Raw genomic sequence first — 12,449 nt, forward strand, 5'->3', positions numbered from 1 at the left:
GGATATAAGAAAGCAGATTTGTTTGAAAGAACTTTTAAACCAATAGATTCATTTCATTTTTTAGATACCTTAAACTATGACTATTTATATCTCTTGACCTACTTCAAAAGTTGTTTGGTATTATTTTTTAACGTTGAATGTCTAAATATACAAGTTATATTTTGTATAGAAGTGAAAGGAGATAGACCTCAACCACTACTGTGTTTGGTCATACATTAGGGCACCACTTACCCTGGAGTAAACTTTGTTCATGACCATTGGTACCCCATTTAAAACTTAATCACACTAGTGTAGTTTAGAATGGCAGCCTCTGTCATAAGTCTGAGACAGTTTGGTTCCATTAAGGTATGTCACTACATTAAAATTTATTGCCAACTTTATTTCAAACTGCATCTAACTCTTTAATTCTTCTTTACTTTAGCTTGCCCGCTAGGCATGTACGGCCAGAATTGTATGTACAGATGTTTTTGTATGCAGAGAGGAACATGTCACCCAATTGATGGAACTTGTAACTGTACAGACGGCTGGATGGGGGATGCCTGTGAAAAGCGTGAGTGATTCATTCTTAGTGTAATTAGCACTTTTTAAAGTTTTTAAAATTCTTGTGTTTTCTAACATTTGATTGATTATAAATTGTTGAGGACTACAGGTCTACTAACTTTCTGATAATAGCAGTGTATATAATTTCTGCTTTATCTAGGCTAAATATCTAAAGGCACATTCTTTGTTCCATATACTAGGACATATTTGTACTAATGCTCCTTCTTCCCTAGTGCTATTAGAGCATGGAATGGGTTGCCTGAGCCAGCCAGGAAAACCAGTGACTTGGTAGAATTTAAGTCATTGGTTAACATGTATGACTAGACGCATGACTCGTAGGATGTAATCATGTTCTTCTTTTGAAGTAATGTCTGTATATATAAGATAAGAAGATAAGATAAGTCTTAGTAATTAATTAGTAAGTGCACTAGTTCTTTGTCCGGATGGCCAGCATTTCTTAGGATAAGCATAAAGTCTTTTCAATAAAATCCTTTTCAAAATGGGTGGTAGATTAACTAATTCTCCCCTGAATTTATTATCCATGTTCTGATGGAACAATTCACAACTCCCAATTGTAGTGCACTACTGCACTTTTAAGTTATGATTAAGCAACCATAAATTTTAGGTTTATTAGAAAAAGTAGCATGGTGGCTAAGTCACTAAGACAACTAGATCATGATCATGAAAACATTTGCTTGGAAAACAGTACATAGAGTTTTGTATTTTCTTTTCAAGTTATGTCACCCTCTCAGTCTCTAGCAATGTAGCAATAGATCTGTCTGTCGTAACATATCACATTTATTTATCACATCATTTATCTCATTTCATAGCTTGTGACTCTGGCTTCTTTGGCCCAAATTGTGAGCTCACGTGTGACTGTGTCAACAGCAGGACTTGTGACCGCTTCACTGGACAGTGTTTATGCCTGCCAGGATTCAGGGGAAAGAAGTGTGATAAACGTAAGTCCTCAAGTCCATTGTTACAAATCAGTTGCCATTCCTTATTTATTTTTGTTTATTACAGTTTAAAAATTATTTGGCTGCTATCTCTAAGTTTTCTGGTGCTCCAGGAAGACCCCTGCACACAAAATATCTTGATAAATGTTTTCAATGTCTTTATATTCAGCTTGTTCTAAGGGATTCTATGGCAAGGATTGTAATGAGATCTGTAAGTGTGAGAAGGATGCCACGTGTCACTCCAAAGATGGAAGCTGCACCTGTACTAATGGGTGGGTAGGGGAAGTCTGTAACCAAGGCAAGTATTTCCTCTTGGGTTTCTTGAGAAGTACATGTATTAAGTCCCTTTAAAATAGATACATGAAAATTATTAGTATTTATAGTTTAATATTAAGTAACAATTGTGTTTATTTCTAACCTACAGTATATTTCATGCTCCGTAACATTATCCATTTAATGACTTGGCATAAAGCACTCTCTTACCTTGAGTTTAGCCTAGTTACTGCACTATTTATAAACCTTTTCTACTTAAGGTCAGATATACACCTGATTATGCTCATTATCAATAATTGAATGCTTCTAAACAGGAATTCTTTATCAATTCTATTTTTACATGGCTGTCAATGTGGTAGATTAAAAAGAAATATAAATTTGACTTTTATTTAAAGAAGAAACATTAAATTAAATTTTTAGCTGTTTTTTTTATTTTTTTTCAAATAGTATCCAGATTTTTTAATAACTTCTAGGCATTAACGTATATCATAAAAGACATTACATTTGCTTTGAGTTGTTATATACTGGTCTCCAAAATTCATGTATGAAATGGAAGAGTTATGACAACAATTTTTTTTTCTTTTTCAATATTTATCTTCTGACATGTGATGCATTTTTTTGTTATCCCACTGCAGCCTGTGAGTTGGGTTACTATGGAGCTGGTTGTAAAGAACAGTGCTCTTGTCCTGATGGCAGACCTTGTTATCATGTTGATGGCCAGTGTGAGTGTCCAGTTGGACTGACTGGCAAGAGATGTGAGTTGGGTGAGTACCAGATGTTTAAAACAATATGCTTTAGCCATTTCACCTAAACAAGTTAAAGTAAGTAAAGTAGTATTGTTCCGCTTTCAGACCTTGCCATCTATAGGGTAAAGGTCATCTGTTTCTGTTGCTCAGGGTTAACTTGGGTGTTATGTGGCCAGCACAATGTGCGACCGCCTTTATTTTAATATATATATATATTTATATATATGGTAGGCGCTTAATCAGGGGCGGACTGGGTGTCAAAATCGGCCCGGGCATTTCTATTCAATCAGGCCCATAAATTGCATATAATATGATGGGCATCCAATGATAGGCATGCATGTCTTCAAAATCGGTATGTTGAGTTTGAGTATCGACAACTGTACACATGCATACAATGAGTTCTATATTTTTATCAAAAATATAGGCCTTATGTTGCTTTTCAATCGCTAAGTGTGTAAGCCTTAAAAGGATGAAACCTACTAGTAGCACTGTCTATGGATGCAGGCTATTACATTATTTCGGAAAATGTGTTAGATCAAATTAGTATTACACTGTAGAGAGATTTCTTTTAGAAACGATGCCGCTTTTATAAGAGAATATTATAAAACCTTTGACAATTTAATACATAGTGGCATCCATGCGGCCCTTTTGGTGGCCTACCAGCCCATTTAGGTATCGGCCCACCGGGCATTTGCCTAAACGCCCATATAGCCAGTCCACCACTGCGCTTAATAGAAAAGAAATATAAAAGTTGTGGAAGAAAAAAGTTAAATTTTTGTATTCAGATCTCATGGCTTCTGAAATATTTTATTTTACTCCTCCATTGTGATGGTATACTGTGCTGATCATGTGGTATGTGCTCAGGACTGTAGTCTTGATGGTCCCAGGTTCCAACCATGCCTGCCACCATCCCCCTTTGTCCTGTGGGATGTTAGGGCTAAAATGTAAAAATCTTGAATTCTGAAGCAACAAACGAAATACCCTTTCTTAAGTTTTCATTTATTCTTGTTTAATATTTGTGTTTGTAACTGACACACCTCATGTTTGTAACTGACACACCTCATGTTTGTAACTGACCCACCTCATGTTTGTAACTGACCCACCTCCATTATGTGGATGTAAGCAAACAGGACCTCAAAACAGTTGACATTAATGCTGACTACTGAAAAGACATAACCCTAGGCTGCACTATGGACAGTGAAAAAGCATTAGGGTCTGCTCTGGAAGAAAAGCATGCCAAACAAAATAATGGCTGGCTCCTCTACCACCAAAGAGAATGCCACCTTAACCTGCAATACATGTGGGCAGGAATTTCTCTTAACTATAGGGCTCCACAGTCACATGAAAACGTGTTCTACGAGATGAACCATAGTTATTACGACTAACAGAGGCCAACAATATGTTTGAATTGATATAGGGTACAATCATTATGTAAGAAATATGCAACTTGAAATACTGAAATGAAAAGATCAACTTTTCAAAAGGATACATACATAGTCCAGAATCAAGTAATTCACATAACACAGTTTTTGACTACTACAGATTGAATTGATTACATTTTCAATGAGATGAAAGCTAATATATTCTGGCACTTATTTAAGTCTAAAATTTATGTATAGTGTTTCTTTGAAAACAACTGTATTGCATGTGGATGTTCCTCAGAGTGCCCACCAGGTCAGTTTGGCCCTGACTGTCAAGGTGTCTGCAAGTGTGAGTCTTTCATGACATGTGACCGATTCACCGGACAGTGCATGTGCCGAGCTGGTTACTATGGGAAGAAATGCAACAAAGGTAAGGCTGGGTATTGCACCTTGGACATTAGAAGATAAAGCACAACATGAAAATCTTAATAATTTTGAAACCTAATTCAGTATTTCCTAATGGTCTGGAAAAAGCTAAAGTTTCTTTATAATTAGTTCCTCTGAATTATTTTTTTTTTAACTATATTTTTGGATTCACAAATTTAAACTTTTCATTATTAGATCTAGATCTATACTTGGGCATAACTACCTGTTAAAGATGACATATTTATTTTAAAAATTATTAGTAAGTGAAAATGTATTAATGGTATTTCACTTCATTTTAATGTCATACCTTTTTAGTAATCTTATATTACCCTTGCAAAACTTTTTATTTTGCGCTGAATTTTTTAATCATTTATGTATTTATCTATTTAAATATTTTATTTAAAATTAAAATGTTGTAGGGATTACAATTAATAAAGTTGTATAATCAAAACTTGAAAAAATAAATTGAATCAAAAACATTTATATTGCTTACAATAAGATATACAAATTCCCTAAATTTTTGAGATATCTGTGGCTAGACAATGCTGTATGTAGGCCTGATAGTATGCCTTGCTGCCTGGACTGTTTTTGCATTCTTTTTTTTGGGGGGATATAGTTTGACAGTAGCATTCATTGCCTCTTGCCATTTAAAAGTATGAATGCATATATTTATCTTCATTTTTTTCTGCCTTAGAAAGTTTAATTTATGAAAACACCTTTTAAAATTGGCCAACCTAATTTTTTTGATTTTAAAGACCTAGACCTGATAAGTTTCTAACATTATTTGAAGTGCAATTCTTTCATATTTGAAGTCACATAAACCTATACCTTATCAATTTCTAATATTTGAAGTGCAATGCTTTCATATTCAAATGCATGGAACTCCAAGATAAACAAATATGTATTTCCTTTATCGAAGATTAACTGCTCATTTCAAATTTATTTTATTATATTTTTCTTTGTCTATACCATTTTTTTAATGTCCCTTGATAAACAGCTAGAATTGTTTTTTTCTTTTTTTTCTTCTTTTTAAAGTTTAATTAAGTAATTATAGTTCTTAACATACTGAAAAAAAAATAGTATACACTGTATTGCTACAACTAAAAAGGTAGAATTTGATCCACGGAAGACATTCATTGTTGCTACCAGTTCAGAGCCTGCATATCTGAGAAAGGCTTGACCCTTCACTTGTCTCTGATCAATTAGAAGTAGAATCTTTTTAAAATGGTGCCTGTATGTGCTATTATGTGATGTACTAATGACTTTCTCCAGTGCGGAAGATTATCAAAGACTTAAGTAAGGGTAGGAAGGGCAAACCCAAACCCAGCCGCAAGTACCAGAAGATGCTGAAAGACAAGAACACACTCAGCAAGCTCAAAGCAGGTACATTTCAATGATTTTCTCTAGCACACTTGTAAGCAGGTGTGTATACTCTTCTGTATATAGTTCTGTCTCTTCTCTGGTAGTATGGCTAGATGGCTCATTATCAGCTGTGGTAAGGTGCTCAAATGTAGTGTCCCAGTTGCCTAGTATTTAAGTGTTTCTTTGTATATAAAGCTATCATCTTTATACCTATTTACGACTACTCAATGCAAATTCTATTATTGCCTATCTATTTAGTGCTTTATACTTATAAAGTCTTTCTTTCTCCTCACGTTCACATTTTTTTTTTTTAGATAGGGTTAGATGATGACACTTGTGACTTGATTTTGTTGAGCTAAACATAATCTGGTGACTATTCAGATAGTGTTTCTTTGTGATTCCAGAATCAGTGACTTATGTTTTGTGAAGAAAATAAAACATGACTCAGTTGAAATGATGACTTTAAACTTTAATATTTTAATTCAATATTCAAAATGAAAACTTTAGTTCAACTCTGTTCATAAACTGAGCCATCACTCTAATATATCTGAATAGAATTACACAATTTTATGAAATTAAATGTTATATCCAAAAGTGTTTCCTTAAATTAACTTTATCCTCGGGAAGTTCTTGAACTATTTTTAGCTCTTCTAGTAAGAGCCACTAAGTTCTTGATCTGATGACCTTTTGGCACAAGCCGTTTTTGTCAAGGTCCATTTTGGCATGAGACTTACTGATGACTATTAATAACACAAACTTTGTATTATAAAATTTTGTTCACTACTCTAGTATACCCCCATCTTGGAAAAACAAAATTAAATTAAATATTTTTGACTTGCATGTTGCAAGCAATGAAGGGTTGCGTGGTGTATGCTCGGGGCTGCCCTCTTTGTTGTCCCGGGTTTGAACCCTTGCTGCCCTGCCATCCTGTGTGAGGTTTGTGCAAAAAGTGCAATTCTGTAGGAACATTCATAGAATGTTATGATGAAAGATTATTCTTAATAATCTTATAATGAAATTTAGTTTGAGAAAAAACTTGAGTTTTTATTATTTGTGTATGTTTTTCCATGCTAAGCATCTTGGGTTTTTGGTAAGCATTTTTATTGGTTTCTATTTGGTCTACTTTCTGCTTGACTTCACTCTCATAGGAATATAAATGTTACCTTTTAGAGCATCTACATATCTATCTGTTCTTTGTCACCCTATGTAGCCTAGCTAGAGATGTTTCACTTCTAGTACCAAAATATATCTCAACTTATAATGAAAACAAATTCTATATATTTATGTATTTGTATTTATTATAAATTTTATCAATTGTCTCTATCATTAACCCTTTCTTTGGCTTCAATTTAACTTTTTGTTTTCTTGAGTTCATTAAATATTTATTTATATTTAATGAAATGTAAAAAAAAACCTATCATCTTTTAAAATATGTTGAAAATCAATTATCATTTAGCGTCCGTTGCTTTTTCACCAGACTATACTCTGCTTAGTAACAACCAATGTAGTCTTATTTAATCTCCAGAAATATTGGGTTGTGGAAATACATTTTTAATTTGGCTGTGGCTGACTTTATTAATCACTGTAGTAATTTACCATTTATTAATATTTTTTTCTATATTTTTTTTTTAAAGTTGAAGTCTATATATCAATTTGTATATCAAGACTTATTTTTTAATTGCTTAGGATTGAATGCATTTAATTCGTGTTTTTAGATTAGAAAACAAGTTTTCTTATATTTATTAGTTAATTGTTTTAAAGGCAATTCTGTTTTTATTTCACCTTCACCTATCCCTTAATCTGTGAAAAAATTAAAGAAAGGCTAGATACAGATACTTGCATGGCGGTGCCCATCTTTCTCCATGGCTAACTACAGCCGAGTACCTCCAATTGGTGGTTTCCCTTGAAGTTCAGGCGAGAGATGAACTCCAATTGATAACAAGACTGGAAGGGTTAGTCCTCCCGTAGAGCCTTGGCGAGAAACTCTGCTGTTAGGCTTTCTCTGCTTTTAGGCGTAGTGTCTTATAGATCCCATACAGGTCAAGTGACTCTGCAGACACACTTCCCTGCAGCTTTTCTTAGTTGAGAAGACCTTTCTGCCAGTGGTGCTATGTAAACACCACCACCTCACATAGTTTAGTCTTCCAAAGTTAAAAAGTTACTGTGAAGGGAAATAATCCTGTCTAATGTTGTGGTCTAATTCTAATTAGATTGTTTCTCTTTGAATAGTGGTAGCAGTTGATGATTGCTTTTCTGTGTTTTGTATTTTGATAATTTAGTTTTAAATTTTAATTACTATAAAGTTTAATAAATGTATATCATCATTTGTATAGAAAACAAAAACTGTTTTTATATGAATCTTGTAAATCTTACTTCTTCAATATATTTATAATTATCTTTTTAAAATGTCATATTTTCAAAACTTTTTTTTTTTTTTTTTTTTTTTTCATTATACATTTCATTAATCAGAAACCATTGAATGTAGCATTGTATCTCGCTACAAAAAAAATACACTTTCATTTTCTGGAAAATCAAATCTTTGTTTTCTATAAATAGTACTAGTTTAAAAAGGAATTAAATCATTCACTTTTTTATATAGCCTATAACTTAACATCTCTTTAAAAAAAAAATCAAAATGATACAGATAATAAAGATTATTGTTATTTCCCTTCCTTCATAAAATTTAGGTTTACTTTTGCTGGTTTTCAAAGATAGTAATGTAAACTATTAGCAGTACTTTAAAAGTATAGAACATTAGGGATAATAAAAGTTTTTTGTTGTTGTCTTTTAAAATTTTGGCTATGATTAATTAAGAAATAGGAAAGGTTTTAAAATTCTTATATATACATAAAGTACTTTTTAAAAATATAATGTTAATAATAAAGTAAGGTTGTCTAAAACATAAGCCCTAAGCTATTTGAGGGAACCCCTTCTAAATTTCAACAAATGTACTGTGACTAGAATAGAATAGAGAGCTGAGTTTGTTATTGATGCTTGAAGTTACTGAATTTTGTTTACAATTTTAAAATGGTCTGGTATTTAAGGTGAATCACTTGCCTTTAACACTCAATAATCGATAGGTCAAGTCAAATAGCCTCGTTCTAACTCTGTCACACAGGTTAAAAAGTGTGATTTGTGGCTAGCACTATTACTAACCACTTTCTTTCTCCCCCCTCCCCCCAAAAAAGGTTCAATATCCATTATGCATAAAAGACCATGAATTATATATAGTCTTATTAAAATATGAGTTCCTTAGAAGATTCAAATCTGTATTGTGGTTGGTAGACACTAGCCCTTTAACCTGTCCACTATTTTCTAAATCTTTACCAATGGTCTCCTAGGCTGTAAGGAAGGAGAGTATGGTCCAAACTGTGACAAGGTCTGCCAGTGTGAGAATGATGCAGATTGTGATGCTACCACAGGGGCATGCATCTGTCCAGAAGGTTATGTGGGGCCTACTTGTTCTGACAGGTGCCCAGAATTCAGATATGGCTTTAACTGTACCGGAGTGAGTATACTGCAGCTGTTGTTTTTTTGCTTTGCCTTTTTTTTCAATTCATCGCAAGTCATTTTTTTTGTGTGACACATACGTCTCTTATTGAAATGAATTTAAATTAAATATTATAAACTGTGGGGTTTTTTTTTCCAGGTGTGTGACTGCCAGAATGGTGCCAGGTGTAACAAGAGGAATGGGCGTTGCAAATGTTTGCCAGGTTTTACTGGAGACAAATGCCAGGACAGTGAGTGCATTGATGGATTTATAGTTTGTGTGTGACTTAGACTAGTCAGTCACTTTTTACTGGATGTTAAAGGATAAATATGCTAATAGAGTCTACACATCCTTTAAAGTAAACAATAAGTGTTCAGTGTTTTAGTTTGTTTTTTCTTATAGGAAGTTTTGTTTTGTTTTGTTATTTTATCTTTTACCCTCTTTTCATTGAAGGCATTTGATTTCTATATTTTATCACTTTGAAACAAAAAAAGAAACCAACTGTTCTTGATAGTTATTGTTCTTATGTTGCAAGACAACATTATTTTTAGCTACACCATTGGAAACCACATACTGATTGGCAGTAGACGCATAATGCTTTAGCTACTGACTGGCCAATATTTTCAGTCACTTTTTTTTGTGTTGGGTTGAGGGTCCCTATGCATAGGAAACATAATCTAGAACTGGTCTTCTAAATTCCAATAACATTCTTTTCTCTAATCATTTTGCCCAATTATAATTTGGTTCTCACATTCTGTCAGAAAAGCGTTGGGATAAATTTGAATATATGAACAGAAATGATTCAGTGTTTGACCAAAATAGTTGAATCCAAAATGTCCCTGAACAGATTTTTAGAGCTTGAAAACTCAATCTTGACAAGGACTTGATCTTTGATCTCTAAACTGTTGACAATTAAGACATTTTGTTTTCTGTTGGCATAAGAATATTTTGCCAGAGACTTAGTTCAAGCCTGCTTGCCTTTTTAAACTTCAAATTGAAATGCTTTCCAATGTGCCTGCAATGTTTTATTGTTCTAACTGCCATTGCCAACTCATTCTTAACTTCTTTGTCCACAGTGTGTCCAGATGGAAGTTTTGGAGAGGACTGCGAGGGCAACTGCACCTGCGAACATGGAGACTGCCACCACAAGACAGGGGCTTGCAAGTGCCACTTGGGGTGGATGGGCAAGAAGTGCGACCAGAGATGCCCTGCCGGCAAATTTGGACCTGACTGCATTCACTCCTGTGTGTGTCAGAATGGGGCCTCGTGCGACCCCGGCACTGGATGCTGTTCCTGTGAGGAAGGCTACTATGGTCAGCTGTGTGAGCTAGGTCTGTAAAGAATACTTAGTGTTCAACTTGTTGATAATGATAGCAATGCTTTTAACTCTTTCTCCTAATTAATGATACTAGCCTTGATTTGACACCATTAAATAAAATTAATTAATTTCTGTTATATAAAAGAGCATGCATTCTCCTATAATTCTATTCCAAAAGTAACGGTTTCTGATTACAAACAAAAATGTTATTGAAGTTTAATAATAACAGGGTAGAATGTATAAATGTTGAAAATGAACAATTCTGTCAGAACGTGGAAAATAATCACAGAGTTAAAGAGTTAACAGAGCTCAAGCAAACTAGCTGGCCAAGAAAATGTTGTTTTTTTTTTGCTATTTCACAAATACAAAGCACTCTTCAATTAATTTTTTTAAATTAAAAAATGTGTTCTGTGTACGTTTTGGGTCAATGAAAGAGTCAGGAAGTCAATGAAGTGATTTTTTTTTAAAACAAATAAGTGGGTCACTGAAAAAGAGAAATCTCTAAGAAGAGATAAGAATCTAGAAAAAAAAATTTTAGAAAGACTATAAAAGGAAAACAAAGCATAATATATGGGTTGGTTGTTAGTCATTCTATCATTAAATATTCCATGTTCACTGTTCTTTGTTTAATATTGATAGCTTTTTTGTCAGTCAAGCTACTTTAATACTTATTTGATTAATACAAGTCATTTTTGTTTGATGTGAACATTGTTAATGGCTGGAGTATATATTTCATCCATTGAATTTTTTTTTAATTACCCGTTTAACAAATTGCTTTCAATATTGCATTTCTTCATTGTCCTACAATATAGACACCTTCAAACCAGCTAATGTTATGTTACTTCTAGAGATGAAAGGCTAATCTTGACATTATTGATTATTGTAATTAACACATTAAATGTTTGTGCTTTAATTAATGTAATAAACACCATCATATTTCCATGATGGGGTCAGTCAAACATCATAAAGATATCTGTTTATGTATTGAGAACCTTTCTGATCAATTTTTTCAGTGTGTCCTGCTGGGACTCATGGCTCTTACTGTACTGAGAGATGTGACTGTGTGAATGGAGCAACTTGCCTGCCCACCACTGGCCAATGCAAATGCCCACCTGGTTTCACTGGAGACAAATGTGAACAATGTGAGAACTACAAATTTATATTTCCCTTAGTTTGATAGTTTGTTTTTTTTCTAAACTAGTTTATCACTAGAACATAATGACCAATTCATTAAAACTTTTGCCTAGACAAGTTGTCTGCATGTAATAGAAAATATAAGTACATTCATATTTGATAAACTTTAAATATTTCATAAAAAATTGCAAGATATATGATGTATTCAGTGATAACAGATATCAAAGAGGAACTACTCCAATGATGAAATCTTTACTTCTGCTTACTTCTTCCATTTTCATGTTAGTTTCCAGTCTTTAACTATTATTGAGCTAAATTTGGTTTATACTTGAGGTTAATATTTACTAAGCTCTAGGACAAATTAGGTCCTATAAAGTTAGTTTGTTACAATTATAGTTAATGCACACAACATTGTATGCAAGGGCTTAATTGAATCAACCTAATTATTCTTAAAAGAACATAAAAGCTAACTGGTTAATAGCTGTTGTGCAGGCTGAGTATAACTGACTTTGGAACCATTTTGAATTTACCTTTACTATAAGTGTTTTATGTGTTACAAGATGTATGAGAATTTAATTTTTTTTCTCAGCATGTCCAAAGAATCGCTGGGGGGTCAACTGTAGGGAGGAGTGTTTATGTGGTCCAGATGCAGGTTGCGACTCTGTGACTGGTCAGTGTCAGTGCCAACCTGGATTCCATGAGGAAACCTGTCAATCCCGTGAGTGAACTGTTCAGTATTTTACTGTATAAGTGTACATTTATTTAATAAGGAGGCTCTCGAACGTTGCTTCTCAATCTTTTTAAATCCCCAACCCCTTTGCCCACATTCCCCCACTATGCTTC

General features: G+C 33.5%; 1 protein-coding gene across 10 annotated transcripts in view; it reads left to right on the forward strand.

The window, feature by feature from the left end:
• Nucleotides 1-12,449, forward strand: part of LOC106061485 (multiple epidermal growth factor-like domains protein 6) — a 204,020-nt gene that overhangs the window by 181,791 nt on the left and 9,780 nt on the right. For 8 of the 10 annotated variants that reach the window (XM_056007535.1, XM_056007542.1, XM_056007538.1 and 5 more), the window contains 12 exons: nt 422-550; nt 1,371-1,499; nt 1,666-1,794; nt 2,405-2,533; nt 4,178-4,306; nt 5,575-5,685; nt 6,740-6,754; nt 9,006-9,172; nt 9,314-9,404; nt 10,231-10,485; nt 11,486-11,614; nt 12,196-12,324. In XM_056007535.1, the coding sequence (XP_055863510.1) occupies nt 422-550; nt 1,371-1,499; nt 1,666-1,794; nt 2,405-2,533; nt 4,178-4,306; nt 5,575-5,685; nt 6,740-6,754; nt 9,006-9,172; nt 9,314-9,404; nt 10,231-10,485; nt 11,486-11,614; nt 12,196-12,324 (1,542 nt within the window). The remainder of the gene's footprint in view (nt 1-421; nt 551-1,370; nt 1,500-1,665; nt 1,795-2,404; nt 2,534-4,177; nt 4,307-5,574; nt 5,686-6,739; nt 6,755-9,005; nt 9,173-9,313; nt 9,405-10,230; nt 10,486-11,485; nt 11,615-12,195; nt 12,325-12,449) is intronic. The other 2 variants (XM_056007537.1, XM_056007543.1) reach the window with 2 other exon arrangements.

This window comes from Biomphalaria glabrata, chromosome 13, assembly GCF_947242115.1.
Source record: "Biomphalaria glabrata chromosome 13, xgBioGlab47.1, whole genome shotgun sequence".
Lineage (NCBI taxonomy): Eukaryota > Metazoa > Mollusca > Gastropoda > Planorbidae > Biomphalaria > Biomphalaria glabrata.